At 41.3% G+C, this 18,181-nt stretch overlaps 1 protein-coding gene across 3 annotated transcripts in view; it reads right to left on the bottom strand.

Annotated features, from left to right (window-relative positions):
• Nucleotides 1-3,054: 3,054 nt before the first annotated feature.
• Nucleotides 3,055-18,181, bottom strand: part of PPP2R3C (protein phosphatase 2 regulatory subunit B''gamma) — a 45,578-nt gene continuing 30,451 nt past the window's right edge. For all 3 annotated transcript variants that reach the window (XM_053254718.1, XM_053254709.1, XM_053254667.1), the window contains 4 exons: nt 11,495-11,631; nt 9,606-9,743; nt 7,508-7,567; nt 3,055-3,465 (listed from right to left, as the gene is read on the bottom strand). In XM_053254718.1, the coding sequence (XP_053110693.1) occupies nt 3,277-3,465; nt 7,508-7,567; nt 9,606-9,743; nt 11,495-11,631 (524 nt within the window). In that variant the 3' untranslated portion in view covers nt 3,055-3,276. The remainder of the gene's footprint in view (nt 3,466-7,507; nt 7,568-9,605; nt 9,744-11,494; nt 11,632-18,181) is intronic.

The following is an 18,181-nucleotide window of genomic DNA, read 5'->3' as shown; positions in this document are numbered from 1 at the left end:
TTAGTTGGGCTCAGAGTTGTTCTTAGAAGGCAGGCAAAGTTCTGCTTTTGACAAAGCAGGGTGCAGCTGCCATTAGAAATGTGGTGGCTAAGCCAGCCTAGTTTTGCACTGCCTCAATAAGAGATGTTGCATGCATGCACTTGAAGTTTGTAGAGCTGCAGTGCTCCACTAGTGGAAGATAGGGGTTTGCAGAACTGAGTTCAAATTAAATTGGCCCGGTTTGGCGGTTTCGACCTCAAACCGAACCAGCCTCAAAAAAAGGCAGCCGGTTCGAGTTCAAATTCAACCAGTCCTGATCCGTTATGGACTGATTCAACAGTTCAATGGGCTATGCTTGTAAAAGGGAATCCGGTGAGGATTCCCCTTTCCAAGCAAAGAGGCATCCTGCCTTTAAAAGGCTTTTAAGGGCAGCAGGAGGGCACCTTACCAGCAGCTCCTCTAAACCCCGGCACTCTCCCCAGCAGTGTGGCCCACAGGGTGGTAGGGATGTGTTCAAACCGGCTCAGAGGTCCTTTTCCTGACCTCTGAACTGGTTTTTTTTTGGGGGGGGTTACCTTTGAGCAGGGAAGGTGCTCTTCCCCCCCACCCCAGTCTGACACTGATTGGGGCAGCAAGAGGGTACACTTCTTCCCCTCACCAGCGATTTTGCAGACAGCGCCTGTGAGGGAAATGCGGCAGGGGGGATAAGAGCACCCTCCTTGCTCCTTAAAGGTAACCCACCCTGCCGCCGCACCTGCTGTCTGCTGGTTCGTGCATATCCCTTCAGGGTGGTGGAATTCCAGCTTCTGCATGCATGGTCATACAAATGGTTTCTGTGCTTGTGCAGAGGCCAGAACCACACCACCACAGTATGGTGCTGGGGGAAGCACTGGGGTTTAGAAGAGCTGCTGTTCAGGTGCCCTCTTGCCGGCTACCCTTAGAAGCCTTTTAAAGGCAAGATTCCCTTTTGCTTGTAAAGGGGAATTCTCACCGGATTCCCTTTCACAAGTACTGCTCGTCAAACTGGGTCAAACTGGTACAATCAAACAGACTGAACCCGTTTGTGGACCAGCGGTTCAGGTAATAATTCAACTGGCAGTTCGAATTTAAACCAAACTGCAAAAAATTCCATGCACGACCCTAGTGGAAGACTTTCTGTAAGACAGTTGTGCAACATAGCAGCATCTTCCACTCACAAGAACTAGACTGCAATAGCTGTTCATTTTTTTGCACAATGTAATTGAACTGCATCCTTGTGGTAGTGCAGCAGCAGCAGCATGCTAGCACAACATTAGTCTGGATGTAGACCAATAGTTGCTGCAGTTCTATTGAGAGAAGGGCATGCAGTTAGGACAAAAGAACCAGTAAGTAATATTACTTACTATGACCAGTCAACATAAACATCAAAATAAAACTAAATCAAAACACTAGATCTAAATAACAGAGCATCAAGGGATACAAAAATCTCAGAGCTAATCAATTGCTCTCATCTCAGTTCACAGGCTGCTGCACAGAATTTTGCTGTTTCCGCTGTAACATCTGTATGTTGGTCTGCCAAGAGATAGGAGATGTAGTACTCTTCTGATCAGCCTGGCCTATTTTTTAAGAATGATTCAATCCAGGTAGTACCAATGTCCCTATAGTATGTGTAGTGTAAGAGAACATGTAAGATGGACTCAATGTAACCCAAAACACATGGAAATAACCAGTTTCTAAGTGGTATCCCCTTAAATCTGTCATCCAAAACCACACCAGCACGAAAAGCTCTCCTCTGATTTAAGGTTTTCAAGTTTGAAAAACCACCTAAAGTACTACTGGTGATAACCAGACTTAAATCCAATTGCTTCTCCATATCCACCAAAGGTAAAGTGTGTCATCAAGTTGATTTTGACTCCTGGTGCCCACAGTGCCCTATGGTTTTCTTTGGTAGAATACAGGAGGAGTTTACCACTGCCTTCTCCCGCACAGTATGAAATGATACCTTTCAGCATCGTCCTATGTTGCTGCTGCCTGCTATAGCTGTTTCCCATAGTCTGGGAAACATTCCAGTGGGGATTTGAACCGGCAGCCTTCTGCTTGTTAGTCAAGCATTTCCTCACTGTGCCACTTAAGGAATCATCTGCTACCCAAATATCCCTGTTTTGCTCTTCTAGTCAAGGAGACCATTTGGCCCTTATTAACGTTCACAATGGATAAACTGAAGAACCTCCTCAAGGTGAACACCCCTCCAACGATGTCTCTAAAATAAGGGACAGTGGGAGATGGACACTCTCCATTCATCCCTCTATGTTAAATTGAATCAGAGAATGAAGCATGTTTCATGATACAAATGCATAATCCAGAACACTCACTCTTAGCCCAGACCAACAGGTAAACTCACCCACAGTATCCTTATCCATCACACCATTTAGCCGAAACAGATCTAATATGTTCATTGTATGAGCCAAATACAGACCTCCTAGGATGCAGATCTGATCTTTAAACTGCAGTCTTTGTAGTGGTGTCGGACAGTCTCTTTCTGGCAGATAACTTTGATAAGTTGTATACAGATAGACATCATTTAGCCCCACTCTAGTCAAAAGAACCATGTTTTGACTGAAGACCATGTCTCCTGGAAAGGTGTTCAGTATACATATTCACAAATATTGTAAATGACAGCTCCTGTCTTTGAATGTTATCCAGAGCTGTGCTTTGATAGCTCACTTGTGTGCAGAGTGGAGTGTGTTCACAACCCAAAGCATAGTTTGATATAATGCTTACAGCTGCACTGACCCTCTGCTTGCTTCACCACCTTAGGACTGATACTGTGCTTCAGTATGATCCATCAAATAGATTTACAACATAGTAAATGTTTAGTACAGAGCTGTACTATTGGTTATTAAATACCAAAATGCCTATGACAAATTATACGAGACAGACACGGACGTCTGCAAGTGAGAGATTCCAATACTTGTTTTAGCAATGATAATTCAAGGGCTACAATACTGTATTGTATTCTAGATCATAATGTGCAGTAGGTATAGTTTGTCAGTCTAAATGAAAAAGGGTACTTATATGTTTAAAAAATTCTTAACCTTCCATTTTCTAGCAATCTTTATTGAAAACATTAAATGTCTAAAACCACATTTTTTCCTTCACATGAAACCTATTTCACAATCTTTCCACAAAGCTTTAGTTTTGTCCATCTGGGCTTAGATGGAAGCTTCATTGATTTGGGTCATGAATAAGTTGTTTAGCTTCAAATGGTCACTGTATCAGTTAGGCATATCTCCATGGATACAGTCTACTCCTGTTAAATCATGTATCATCAAGATCTGCTGTGTTGTCATTATCACTCGCTACAAGAACCTCTCTGTTCTCATAGGTCCAGAAGCCATTAAGATCAATTAAAATGCTAGTGACAGTGTCCCCTTGACTACTGTTGATTAAGTCCTGAAGGGAGATTTTGTATGGATCCTTCGGCTTCACCATATCAAAGATTTCATCCTAGAAAAAGCAACCAAAGAATTAAAACAGTGATTATTTCATCCAATGGCAAATAGAATATAAATGTGGCACACTACCACTACAAAGGCTGCATTTAACAAAATGACTGCATAAATGAAATAGTCTCCCACTTGCACATATCATGGTTCTATAATAAAGCCTTGCTGAAAAGGAGTATGAAACTGCACAGCACAGAGGATGTGATTAAGGTCTAATCATAGCTTATACCTCTAGTAAAGTTCTTTACTGTAGTACTGTACACCTTGTACAAGCAACCTATTAGAGCATGGGAGGAAGAACGAGCCCCCTTCTTCCTTTGTGACTACTGCCATTACATAATTTGGAGGACGTGATGTAGTTAATGGGCTACAAGGGTAAATCAAAACCTATGCACACAGCAAGCCCTTGTTTTTTGCAGGAGTTACATTCCCAGCTATCGCAAAAGCAGAAACTGTGATAATGGAAATCTTGTGCATATGGGAATCTTGGGGTTGGGCTCCTCCATGCAAAGAAAAGTGCCCTGAGCCATTTCTGGAAAGGCGGTATGGAAATTGAATGAATGAATGAGAATGAATGGAGTAAATTAAATAAAAATCACCAGAAACACATAACTAAGAGTACGGCACAGTACGCTAGACTCACCAGCTCCTCCAGTAATGCCCCCCCAATCCACTGAATTCTGCCAAAAAAACCCCACCAAAAAATTAGAAAAAGTCCCAACATGGCTCCATGCTTCCTCCAGAAGCAGGAAATGCCACTGGAAATTTACAGGAACTGTGAATGGGCAAAACTCAGCACCGCAATAATGAAGATCAGATATATATTGCCCAACCATGGATAGCTAAAACTATGATGGGAGAACTGCAAAAAAAAAAATGAGGGTTTATGGTACATTGAATCATTCCAAATGGCAGCTATCTCCATATTTATAGTGTTTTATCTGCAGTGAGCCCACATGGATTAGGCAATCTCTCTTCCATGGCACTAGATTACCCCCTATACTTCCAACAAAAAGCTCACCTCATACAATAGCGAAAAACTGTCTGATCCACATGGTGAGTTGCTGTACTCACAATGTGAAGTAATTTTGATATGGCACCACCAGTGGCCAAAAGCATTCAATTTAATCAAAAGTGGGGAAAAACATGTTTTAAGTATCTCTACAGTTGGCCAGGAGGTATGAAGGATAAATAGAATTAGAATAGTGTTCTGTCTCCAACCAAGCTTTGGGAACAGTTCCCATTGGTTTCCACTCATGCTGATACTTATAAGGCAATGCTCCTTCATTTATCAAGGAGAACAAGACACATATGTCCAATAGTCAGTGTCCCATTTAACCTGCAAGATTAAAGTAGCAGAACAAATGCATTTTGGCATTTTACTGGGCAGAAATCACCAGTTCAGTTCAGAACAGCAAGATGGAGTGCCAAACCTATATATTCCCGACTCACTTTAGGAGAATATTCCCGACTCACTTTAGGAGAATTTCACAGAACTGTGCCTGTGAAATCCCAGTTTGTTAAACCACAAGTCTGTTTCTTTTAAGCTGGGAGGTGTGGCTTACAAGCCAGGATATGAAACCATGATCCAATTGTAGCTTCTTAATATCACAGAGTGACCGAGAGTCGGACACGACTAAATGGACAGAGAGAGAATGTTCCAGAGCAGCAGTTTAACACACGAGGATACATTGGTGTGCAAGGTATGCGGGAGAGTGTTCACAATCCAATAACCTACGCTTTGTTCCTCTGCCTGAACTGGGCCAGTGTCCAAAGGTAGTGGAGTTATTAATCAAAACTGATTTCCAATTCCTACTTCTTAACTTTAATTCTTAGGCAAGCAGAAGAGAGAGAAACCTGGGACACCCTCCAGCCCTGGTACTTCATATTCCATAGTTCTTTCCCTAAAAGCTTTCCTCACATGGTGCCCTAACAATATAGCGTGTTGTAACATCAATATTCCCTACTTGCAAGAACCTCTAGTATGGGAAGAAGGAGTTAGATCAGCACTCCGGTCATTACTAAATCGGAAGGCTACAGGAATTGATGGAATAGCTACAGAAATATAGCAGGCAACAGAAGAAGAATCAGTCAAGGCTCTAACCAAACTATGCCAGCAAATCTGGAGAATGACACAGTGGCCAACAGATTGGAAGAGGTCAATCTACATACCCATATCAAAGAAAGTAGACTTAACAGATTGTGCAAACCATCGCACAATATCCTTACTTTTACATGCTAGCAAAATAATGCTCAGGATCATCCAATGCAGATTAGAGCCCTACATGGAAAGGGAAATGCCGGAGGTTCAAGCTGGTTTCAGAAAAGGCCGGGGAACAAGAGACATCATTGCTGATGCATGCTGTATAATTGAGAAAGCCAAAAAATACCAGAAAGAAGACAATATGTGCTTTATTGACTACAGAAAAGCCTTCAATTGCATTGACCATGTCAAGCTGTGGAATATTCTTAGGAAAATGGGCATCCCAGAACATCTCATTGTTCTCATGAGAAACCTATACATGGGGCAGGAAGCCACAGTCCAGACAGAACATGGTGAAACAGACTGGTTCCAGATCTACAAAGGAGTAAGACAAGGCTGTATACTTTCTCCCTCTTTATTCAATTTATATGCTGAACATATACTGAGAGAAGCTGGATTGGAAGAAGATGAGCGTGGTTTTAAAGTTAGAGGAAGAAACATCAATAACCTGGGTTATGCTGATGACACCACTATGATAGCTGAGAATGTGGATGATCTACAAGTTCTAGTAATGAAAGTCAATGAGCACAGTGAAAAAATGGGACTACGACTAAATGTCAAGAAGACTAAACTAATGACAACGGGTACAGCAACCAGCCTCAGAACTGATAATGAAGACACTGAAGTGATAGATCGCTTCTGCCTTAGGATTGACCGTCAACAGTAAAGGATCTAGCAGTCAAGAAATACTCCGCAGACTAGCACTTGGTAGGTTTGCAATGAAGGCCTTGGAAAGGATATTTAGATGCCATGACGTGTCTACACCTACAAAGATTAGAATCGTTCGGTTTTTCCCATGACACTCTATGGATGCGAAATGTGGACTTTGAAGAAGCAAGATAGGAAAAGCATTGACACTTTTGAACTTTGGTGATGGAGAAGACTTTTGAGGATATTATGGACAGCCAGGATAACAAACAAACGGATCATAGAACAAATCTATCTATGCGGTTGTTAAGAGTCGAAACTGACTTGATGGCACTTAATCAATCAATCAACATCAATATAAAATATTGATGTTACAATTTACAAATTTAGGCATACAATTATAAAAATTTAGGCACATGCATAAAAATATACTAAAGCTAGCACAGTAAAGATAAAATTTAAATATATATTAGTATAACAATCAACATTGGTCCAATGCGAATAATACCATCCTGGCACATGCAATTAGGGAAGGGGTTGCTCCAAGAGCGCACCCATAGCAACATCAGCAGAGGATGTCCTGACATGATCTTGGCATGTCTCTTTATCGTATGGGGGAGCTGTTGATCTGAATCACCCCTGTATGCACACTCCAATAAGTATTTGGAGCACTTGTTAGAGGGGTGATTCAGATGAATCAGCCCCCACTACGTGATAAAAGGATGCCCTGAGCTGGATGTCCTCTGCTGATATCATGATGGGCATGCTCTCAGCACAACCTATTCCTTAATCACGTGTTGGGATGGCTTTCTCCATAATGGGCATTGTTATCAGACTACCCCTAATACAACACACATTTTCACACACTCATTAAAGTGGTGATTCTCTTTATTTAGCAGGTGGAGAGCAACTAGCCCTATCCATCCCCAGCATAGCATTCCTCCAGTGGCTGATGCTGGAGTCTATCTTTGTTTCTTTTTTAGATTGTGAGCCCTTTGGGGACAGGGAGCCATTTTATTTATACTGATGTAAACTGTTTTGGGATCTTTTGTTGAAAAAAGTGGTATATAAGTATTTGTCGTATTCATAGTAACTGCAGCACACAAATATATTTTAAAATCAGAAATCTAACCTTGACATCCTGAAAAGAAACTGGTTCTTGCCCATGGATTTTCATTTGTTCTTGAATGGCCTATGGCAATGGTAGAGATTAGGGAAAAGCAAATGATAAATCAAGAAGATAAAATACTCTCTTTTTAAATCCCTAAAGGTCAATACATTATGACCACGATAAAATCATGTTCAATTTAACATGATTGTTCCAGTGCAAGGATAAGCATGAGTATGGTGGGTGCACAGTAGCCATTATATGGTAGGCAGTATTACCTAATATATGTTATATGGCATCATATGAAGCTGCTTTATATGAAAGTCATACCCATTGCTGCATGTCATTCAATATTGTCCATCCTGACTGGCACCACCAAGTCAGTAAAATCTAAGACAGAAGTTGGGTACCTGGGACTGGGAACTTGGGCAGGTCAAGTGCTAAAAATCAGGTCTCAGTGCTAAAGATCCTGTAGTTACTGAGGACTGAACCTGGGATCTTATACATGCAAAGCATGTGCTAACACTGAGCTATGCCTCCTGCTCATAATCAGCTGTCTGGAGGTGTCCTGAAGTCAGGCTTATGTAATTCCAAGTGTGAGGAGTAGGCAGAGGTTGAATTCAGCCCCTTCCTCCTCAAACAGGTGACCAATGCTGTCAAAGCTAAAATGGTGGCCATCTGTTATGTGTAACAATTCCGAACTCCTAGTCCACTTTGAAGAAAAGGGTTAGAACTAAAGCAGACAGCATGCTTCATTGTTAAAATAAGCTTTTAACCCCAAACTTTGAGACAAACTGTGTAAAGTGTGTGCTGGAAGAAGAAATAATTGGAAGATGAAGGGCCAATTGATGTTTGTTACAGAAGAATTAATCTGTTTCATGCTGCTAAAAGAACACAGCTTTGGATGTATTTTAAACCTGCAGAGCACTTACTATAAAAGCTTTGAAAGTGTTCCAGGTTATTTTTTTTTTAAACCTTGGTAGAATTATCCTACTCTTGAATCATTAACAGAACACTTTTGTTTAGTAGCAAAATTGGAGGTGATCAATATGGACACATGTTTTATGAACAAGATTGAGTTTGGATTGCTTTATTCTGAATGGAATGCAGAGCTTTAATTTTATCAACACTCACAAAAGTTTGCCCTATAAAAGAAAACATCTGTACTGCAAATATATGGAATTATCCATTCTGTTAGCCACCTTGGCTTCTGGAAAAACAAAATGTGGGGTCTAAATTTTATTTTTAAAATATTTTTATTGGAACAAGATGGTACGATGGTACATCTAGTGGTGTAACACCTTGATCTTTAATATTTGCAACAGCAGATCTCTGTGACATTGTGCCTATTCAGTGAGGAGGATAGGAAGTCGCCTTACACCAAGACAGACCCTTGGTCCATCTAGCTCAGTATTGTCTACGCTGATTGGCAGCTGCTCTCCAAGGTTTCAGGCAGGAGTCTTTCCCAGCCCTGACCTGGAGATGCCAGGGATTAAACTCAGGATCTTCTGCATGCGAAGCAGATGCTCTACCACTAAGCTATGATACCTGACCCCATCTCTTGCTATGGCCCCATCCTCAGTGTGCCCAATGGAATACTTATTTGCTTGGCAACAGTAGAATTAGACCATAGGGATTTATTTTTATAATAGGATCTGACTTATTCCAGACAATGAGGAAATTTAAAATTTAGAACAACATCTACAATGTTGTAGGAAAGCTGTCATTCCATTATATAGCAACCATAGCCTTTCCCAACATTCATAATGGATGAAAGTCATTATCATCCCATCTATGTTAGCCATTAGAGGTCATCAGCAACACTTCAGGTAGGTCTTTACTTAAAAAGGAAAGGTGAGTTTTGCTGAAAATTTCAATTTTGGAAATCAAATCACAGCAGTGTATTGTCTGTATGTAGGATGCAGTGTAAAATCACATTCTAAATGCTTTCCTTTATTTTAATGTGGATTTTAAAACATTTTTATCTTTCTTTAAAGTTGACAAAAACCTCTTTTTGAGCACTGGTCGTTTAAAGCTGATGCCTGCTGGTCTCTGAGTAGAGGCACAATGGCTGTAACACATGGACTAAAAATGACCTACCCTCTACAAAAGAGAGACTTACCCTAAAGAAATAATTAAGGGAAAAGACATTCAAGTATCCTTTGTTCTCGATATCAAGCAGTTTGAAAATATACTGCAGAGCTGCAGGCTCCTTTCTGTTTTCTAATGCAAGTACAAAGTCCAGGTACGTCTTATAGTCCTAAAAGCAGATGCAATCATGTTTATTATAGTCCTCTTTCTAAATTGATTTTGCAAGCAGAACATAATTGGTGGCTATTTCCTTGTAGGAGAGCAGTTAGTTTTCATTGAAAGACAGCAGGAAACAGAAAATGGCAACTGAGGGGGGGAAAGTGTTCAGAAAATGCTTGCCTTTTTATTAGACAGGCAACATACCCATAGATTCTCATCACCAGTACTAGATAGCTTCTCCAGCAATCTGAATTAAACTATGAATATTTAGATAATCTATCACATTCTTCCAGCTGCCAATTATTGTTCAACTGGTTAAGGCAGGACTCATATCAAGTCAATTAAAAAAAATCCCTTCAGCTAGTTAATCATTTGCAGGATAACCATTGAAGAAAATGCATAATATAACTAAGGCTGCAGTCCTATGCACACTTACCTGGAAGTAAATCTCATTGAACATAGTAGAACTTACTTCTGAGTAAACATACATAGGACTGTACTGTAAGTATCCTACAATATAGAAGTTTTATTAGAAGGCAACAATCTGTGGCATATTTTAATGACTACACAGACCTTGATTAAGTGATGTCAAGTCGGTGTTGACTCTTAGCATGTAAATATTATATAGGAGAGAATGAAAACTGCAGCATCTGCTTTCACCACAGAATTAGGGACATAGGAAGCTGCCATATACTGAGTCAGACCATTGGTCCATCTAGCTCAGTATTATCTACACAGACTGGCAGCAGCTTCTCCAAGGTTGCAGGCAGGAATCCCTCTCAGCCCTATCTTGGAGATGTCGGGGGGACGGGGGACTTGGAACCTTCTGCTCTTCTCAGAGCAGCTCCATCCCCTGAGGGAAATATCTTACACTGATCACACATTAAGTCTCCCAATCATAGGAAGCTGCCCAAGACCATTGGTCCATCTAGCTCATTATTGTCTACCCATGCTGGCAATAGGTACTTCAGGGTTGCAGACAGAAGCCTCTCTCAGCCCTATCTTGAAGATGCCAGGGAGAGAGAGCTTGGAACCTTCTGCATGCAGGTGCTCTTCCCAGAGCGGCCCCATCCCCTAAGGGGAGTACCTTACAGTGCTCACATGTAGTCACCCATTCAAATGCAAGCCAGCAAGGACCTTGCTTAGCAAAGGGGACAATTCATGCTTGCTACCACAAGACCAGCTCTCTTCCCTTAGGCTTGGCTACCAGATTCCAGTTATCCATGCACTTGTATGAATTCTCTGCTACAAAATGAACAGTTTTATTCAAAACTGACTTGCAGCTTTCTAAACAAGAACCTAATTGTGCAGTTAACTTGAGGAAGCAGACAATGGCCACTTAGCGGATTGGCTTCAATGGCCCTGATCGCTAACGTTTTAGAAGGATGACGTCCTAGGCAAAAGTTAATTATATACTAGTTGCATTATGTTTCTACATCCAAGGCTTTTCGTTTCCATTTTTAAGTTCCTTGCTGCTCTTGCTTTTGGCAATAGGAGGCAAACAGTGAAGAGCCCACTGTCCTCCCAATCACAATGAGCTTTCTTATTCAGCTAGCTGCAAAGTCAGTCATGAATTCACAATGCGTGGGTTTTCAGCTGCCATTCAAATGAGAATTTTGCCTCTGTTCTACTTAGTTAACATGCATTTAATGTTACAACTTCTAAAACTTGGAGGAGTGAAACATTTTTTTAATTTTTTTTTGCTTTGACAGAAAATGTAAGATACAGTATTACTTCTATTATTTATCTAGAGAGAAGTACCATTTCTCCATCATAGGTTAGACACTCCTGGAAGACGCGGTCCAAAAAAATGTTGGTTAAAGTCCCTGTTCCATAACGAGATAATTCCTCTTTGCTAAGCATCCCATTGTGATCTTTGTCAAGATTTAAATATTGACCTGAAAAAGGGGAGGAGGGATGGGACACAAACACAAAAAGGTGACGTGACAATTTTTCACGTTGTATTTTACATGTAGATGTTTTCCCTTCAGTTGGAGGGTATAAACACAGTTGATACACTGCAGCATTTTATATTTGTAGTAAAAGAAATAATACAAACTAGCTGGCCCGGGCGCAGAGCATCTGTGCCTCTAGTTCTCCCTGGTTGTCGGCCTCCGGCCACTCCCCACCCCACACTGGCCTTATCTTCTCCACCGCTTTCCTCTCCCCCTCCTGACAGCTCGATTGCGAACTCTCGCAAGAGCTGCCACACATGGGATTAGTGATGGGTACGTCTAAGGGAATTACATATACACAGGTTGAGTATCGCTTATCCAAACTGCTTGGGACCAGAAGTGTTCCAGATTTTGGAATATTTGCATACTGTAATGAGATATCTTGGGCATGGGATCCAAGTCTAAACATGAAAGGTTACTGTACACTGTATTTTATTTTTTAAGGTTTTATTTAAAGTCTCTAGCGCCAAAGCGAGTGAGCTGAGGCGTTTTGTTTTTTGTTTTGTTACGAGGCGCTCAGCCGCAACGAGTCGGTGCTGTGGGTGCACACCATGGTGGTTTCCGCATTTTGGAGCATTCTGGATTTTAGATGTCTGGATTAGGGATACTCAACCTGTATAGATATAATGTTCAAAACATTTCCAATGGACAATTCACTTCTGTCTTGAGAAGTTTAACCCTTGGTAGACATCAGCGTTGGGTCTTGGTAGACATCAAGGTTTTCCTTTGAGAAGGGGAAAATTATAAAATGGTGCATTATTTTATTATTTTTAAAATAAAATAATGAAACGACACAACTCCCATCTTCTAGGTCAGATCTTGCATGCTCAGCCTCTATGTTTCTTTCCCACAAGACATTAAAGGAATAGTTCTGATCTAAGCAGCTAAGAACATGAGGCATCCTTACAGTACTTCAATAACATTTTGTGAGATCTCTTTAACCCCTAGTACCATAAGTGCACGGTACTTTCACTTCCCCATGCAGCGGTTGTTTAATAGCTATATTAGTAAAAAGGGCACTTTTAGACAATATTACAAGGGGGTAGTGGATGAAATGTCACAGGGCATTTAACCTCTTTAAGGCTGATCCTCACCAGGAAGATGATGATGGTGATGATGATGATTTGACATTTACATCCCACTCTTCCTTCAAGATGCCCAGAGCAGTGTACTACTACATACTTAAGTTTCTCCTCACAACAACCCTGTGAAGTAGGTTAGGCTGAGAGAGAAGTGACTGGCCCAGAGTCACCCAGCAAGTATCATGGTTGAATGGGGATTTGAACTCGGGTCTCCCCGGTCCTAGTCCAGCACTCTAACCACTATACCACGCTGGCTCTCTAATAAGAATGAGTTGCATAACACTGACCACAAAGTTCTATTATTTTTTAACTTTCCAAATGAGGTGCAATCAACCCTGTTTTTCCAGAGAGGGTTAAGATGGTTGATATATGGGTCCTAGAAACATAAGCAGTAACAACAGTACTTGTCATGTGTATAGCATGACAATTTTAAAGCAGTCCAGTAAGGTAGGTCAATATTCCCTTCATATCATACATGGTAGCTGAGGCTGCAAGAATTATGGCTTGCCTAAGACCACTTATTTATTATCATACCTTTATACCGCCTGATATGTACATCTCTAGGCCATGTACAAAATTTAAAATATTTAAAAATCAACACAGATTAAAGTACACACGACACAATAAAAACAATAGTACAGAACAGTTATTAAAGCAAATTATTGAAATTCTAATTAAAAGCTTGTGAGAACAGGAGAGTCTTGAGCATCTTCCTGAAAACAAACAGAGATGGAGCTCTTAATTCAGCAGGGAGCATATTCCAAAGCCCTGGGGCAGCCACAGAGAAAGCCCGGTCCGGGGTCGCCATCAAACGAGCTGGTGGCAACCGTACCCAGACCTCTCCAGAAGATTGTAGCAGCAGGGTCCATGACAAAGGAGGTGCTCTCCTAAATAGCCTGGACCCAAGCCGTTAAGGACTTTATAGGTAATAACTAGCACTTTGTATTTCACCTGGAAATATATTGTCAGCCAGTGCAGTTCTTTCAAAACTGGTGTTGTGTGGTCCCTTCGTGTTCTCCCAGAGACCAATCTGGTTGCTGCATTCTGTACCAATTGTAGTTTCCGGACTAAGTACAAAGGCAGTCCCACGTATTTATTATTTATTTACTACATTTTTATACCGTCTTTCTGCTTTGACAAAGGCACCCAAAGTGGTTTACAATATTAAAAGAAGCAAATTACAGAATATTAATAAAACGTTGTCTCAGGCTGTTAGTTTTTTTCAGGAGCTGAGGTTTCCAAACTTTAGTTTTCGCTTTGTAGAACAACAGTCTCCAAGTGACACCATCTGGAATCTACCAGAGAGGTAGGAGCGGAGCCCCTGTAAAACAGTGCCATCCAATCCCACCTCCCTCAGACGGTCCAGAAGGATGCAATGGTCAATGGTATTGAAAGCTGCAGAGAGATCCAAAAGGATCAGCAGAATCACACTCCCTCTGTTCATAGCCGGTTGGAAATCATCCATCAGGCCGACCAAGGCAGTCTCAACCCCACAGCCCACATGAAAGCCAGTTTGAAATGGGTCTAGATAGTCTACATCATCCAAAACTGCCTGGAGCTGAGAGACCACCACCCGCTCAATCACCTTGCCCAACCATGGAAGACGGGAAACAGGTTTGTGATTAGCTAACTCTGAGGGATACAGTGCAGGTTTCTTCGAAAGTGGTCTAATAATGGCCTCCCTCAGAGAAGCATTTATAATATTTACCAGATCCTCTCTGATAATATGATTATCAGATGAAATAAGCCAAGTTGGGCAAGGGTCAGGAGAACAGGTTGTAGGGTACACAGACTTAAGCAGTTTGTCCACTACCACAGGAATCACAAACTGGAGATGATCCAACCTAATCACATAAGAGAAGTTGCTGGAAACCTCCACAATAGACTCTGCAGTAACTGTGGAATCCGGCTCGGCCCAAATATGAGAGATTATATCTGCAAAAAAGTCTTTTAACATGTCAGAGCCAACCCGAAGCCCTTCCAAGGCTTTTCAGAATCCTGTTGGATCCAATAACCTTCTCCAGTGGACCAATCTAATAGATTCTTCACCTCTGCAGAGGTGGGTTGTGGATGTGAATTCTACCTTAACCAGATGGTGATCTGTCCATGACAATGGGGAGATGACAGCGGAACACCACCCTCATGATTGACGATGATAAAGTGCTGTCAAGTCGGTTTCGACTCTTAGTGATCACATAGATAGATTCTCTCCAGGATGATCTGTCTTCAACTTGGCCTTTAAGGTCTCTCAGTGGTGCATTCATTGCTGTCAAAATCGAATCCATCCACCTTGCTGCTGGTCGTCTTCTTCTTCTCTATCCTTTAATTTTCCCCAGCATTATAGACTTCTCAAGGGAGCTGGATCTTCGCATAATCTATCCGAAGTATGAGAGTTTGAGCCTGGTCATTTGGGCCTCGAGTGATAATTCTGGATTGATTTGTTCTATGATCCATTTGTTTGTTTTCCTGGCTGTCCATGATATCCTCAAAAGTCTTCTCCATCACCAAAGTTCAAAAGTGTCAATGCTTTTCCTATCTTGCTTCTTCAAAGTCCACATTTCGCATCCATAGAATGTCATGGGAAAAACCGAACGATTCTAATCTTTGTAGGTGTAGACACGTCATGGCATCTAAATATCCTTTCCAAGGCCTTCATTGCAACCCTACCACGTGCTAGTCTGCAACATATTTTTTGACTACTGGATCCTTTACTGTTGATGGTCGATCCTAAAAGGCAGAAGCTATCCACCACTTCAGTGTCTTCATTATCAATTCTGAGACTGGTTGTTGTACTTGTTGTCGTTATTTTAGTCTTCTTGACATTTAGTCGTAGTCCCATTTTTTCACTGTGCTCCTTTGACTTTCATTACTAGAGCTTGTAGATCATCCACATTCTCAGCTATCATAGTGGTGTCATCAGCATAACCCAGGTTATTGATGTTTCTTCCTCTAACTTTAAAACCACGCTCATCTTCTTCCAATCCAGCTTCTCTCAGTATATGTTCAGCATATAAATTGAATAAAGAGGGAGAAAGTATACAGCTTTGTCTTACTCCTTTGTAGATCTGGAACCAGTCTGTTTCACCATGTTTCGTCTGGACTGTGGCTTCCTGTCCCATGTATAGGTTTCTCATGAGAACAATGAGATGTTCTGGGATGCCCATTTTCCTAAGAATATTCCACAACTTGACATGGTCAATGCAATTGAAGGCTTTTCTGTAGTCAATAAAGCACATATTGTCTTCTTTCTGGTATTTTTTGGCTTTCTCAATTATACAGCATGCATCAGCAATGATGTCTCTTGTTCCCCGGCCTTTTCTGAAACCAGCTTGAACCTCCGGCATTTCCCTTTCCACGTAGCGCTCTAAATCTGCATTGGATGATCCTGAGCATTATTTTGCTAGCATGTGAAAGTAAGGATATTGTGCGATGGTTGGCACAATCTGTTAAGTCTACTTTCTTTGGTATGAGTATGTAGACTGACCTCTTCCAATTTGTTGGCCACTGTGTCGTTCTCCAAATTTGCTGGCATAGTTTGGTTAGAGCCTTGGCTGATTCTTCTTCTGTTTCCTGCCATATTTCTGTAGCTATTCCATCAATTCCTGTAGCTTTCCGATTTAGTAATGACTGGAGTGCTGATCTAACTCCAGCTTCCCACACTAGAGGTTCTTGCAAGTAGGGAATATCTTCTAGATTTTCTTGGATGTTGACATCCCTGCTGTACAGCTTTTCAGTATACCCCTTCCATTCCTGCTTGATCTTCTCTGAATCAGTTACTATCTGTCCTTTGGCATCCCTTAACATACCAATTCAAGGTTGGAACCTTCTTCTGAGTTCAGAGATCTTTTGGAAAACTTTCCTTGTTTTTCCATGTCTATTTCATCCTCAAGGTCTTTACAAATGTCACTGTAGTACTGCTCCTTGTCATTGTAGTACACCACTCTTTTGAGAGCAGAAGACCAAATCGAGCGTGTGACCAGCATCATGTGTTGGTCCACAGACCAAATGAGATAAGTCCACAGTCATCGTGGCCACTATGAACTCTTGAGCCTCTCCCCAAATTAATATTTAAGTCCTCCACCATCACCAACAGCCTGGGCCACACCACACCTTGAGATCAAAGCTGAAGTGAAATTTGTATCCGAGATATCTTGGCTCACAGGTCCACACTCAGCTGCTATACTACAAAAGCTCTCAAGTAGCAAGCTTAAGAGTAGATTTTGTTTTCTAGACTGTATATATTCTCTATGGCTTTGGATATAGGAAGACAGGATACTCCAATATCAGGAGAAGGCAGATTTAAAGCCTTACATACGGGTATGCCTTAAACATGGACTCTACAGAAAAACTATGGAATTATAATTCTTTAACTCATATTTCCAGACTGTTTGGGCATAAATTTTATGGGGTATAAAGTAAGAAGGCAAACTGTCTGAAGAGTGACCATAATAGGTTGTACTTCAAGTTGCTCTTCTGCAATGGAAGGTCCAACTTTTGCCAGTCCTCCTTTCCCAAGGCAGTCTCCTGAGCTTCCCAGAAATTGGCTCCCGAGGGTTGAGAGACTTACTGAAGCAGGGTGGTATCAGCACAGGAAGCTGCAGCTGCAGCAGGAAGGAGGAATCAGAAATCACCTCCCTCAATGCAAGCGGAGGAACAATGTAGGATACAACCCAATGTTTACCTAAATAGGAATACCAATTGAAGATTTGGGAGGATGTGAAATTGGGGATTGAAAACAAAAGTTGATGTGGAAGGTAAAATATTGGTGAAAAGGTGGTGGTAATAGATTCACCAAGTGGATTACTCAAGCACCAGACATTTAGGCAGCATAGGATTAGGTAATGTAAGGCCTAATGTTCTATCCTGGAAGAATGGCTTTCAAATTATAGGCCTTGGCCCAGTACCAGCCACAGGATATTAGACACTGAGTCCCTTATTAATTAACATTATTTACAACCATCACATTAGACAAGTAAAACTCAGCCTGTTTATCTTTTATATGGTGCTTAATACTTTTTATTTAAAAAATCTGTACATTATATACCAGTTAAATTTTAAGAATGGAGGTAGGTAGGAAGTGGGGTCCCCCAGAGGTTGGTACTGGGACCAGTTCTCTTTAACTTGTTCATAAATGATCTAGAAGTTGAAGTGGCCAGATTTGCAGATGACACTCAACTACTTAGGGTAGTGAAATCCACAATGGATTGTGAGGAGCGCCAAAAAGATATCTCCAAACCAGGGGAGTGGGCGACAAAATGGCAAATGTGGTTCAATGTAAGCAAGTGTAAAGTGATGCACACTGGAGCAAAAACCACCAACTTCACATATACGCTGATGGGATCAGAGCTGGAGAGTGAGCTTGGGGTCATGGTGGACAGTTCATTAAAAGTGTCGTCTCAGTGTGGGGCAGC

The sequence above is a fragment of the Hemicordylus capensis genome, chromosome 1 (genome assembly GCF_027244095.1).
Source record: "Hemicordylus capensis ecotype Gifberg chromosome 1, rHemCap1.1.pri, whole genome shotgun sequence".
NCBI classification, from domain to species: Eukaryota; Metazoa; Chordata; class Lepidosauria; order Squamata; family Cordylidae; genus Hemicordylus; species Hemicordylus capensis.
This window is presented reverse-complemented; position numbering and strand designations above follow the sequence as displayed.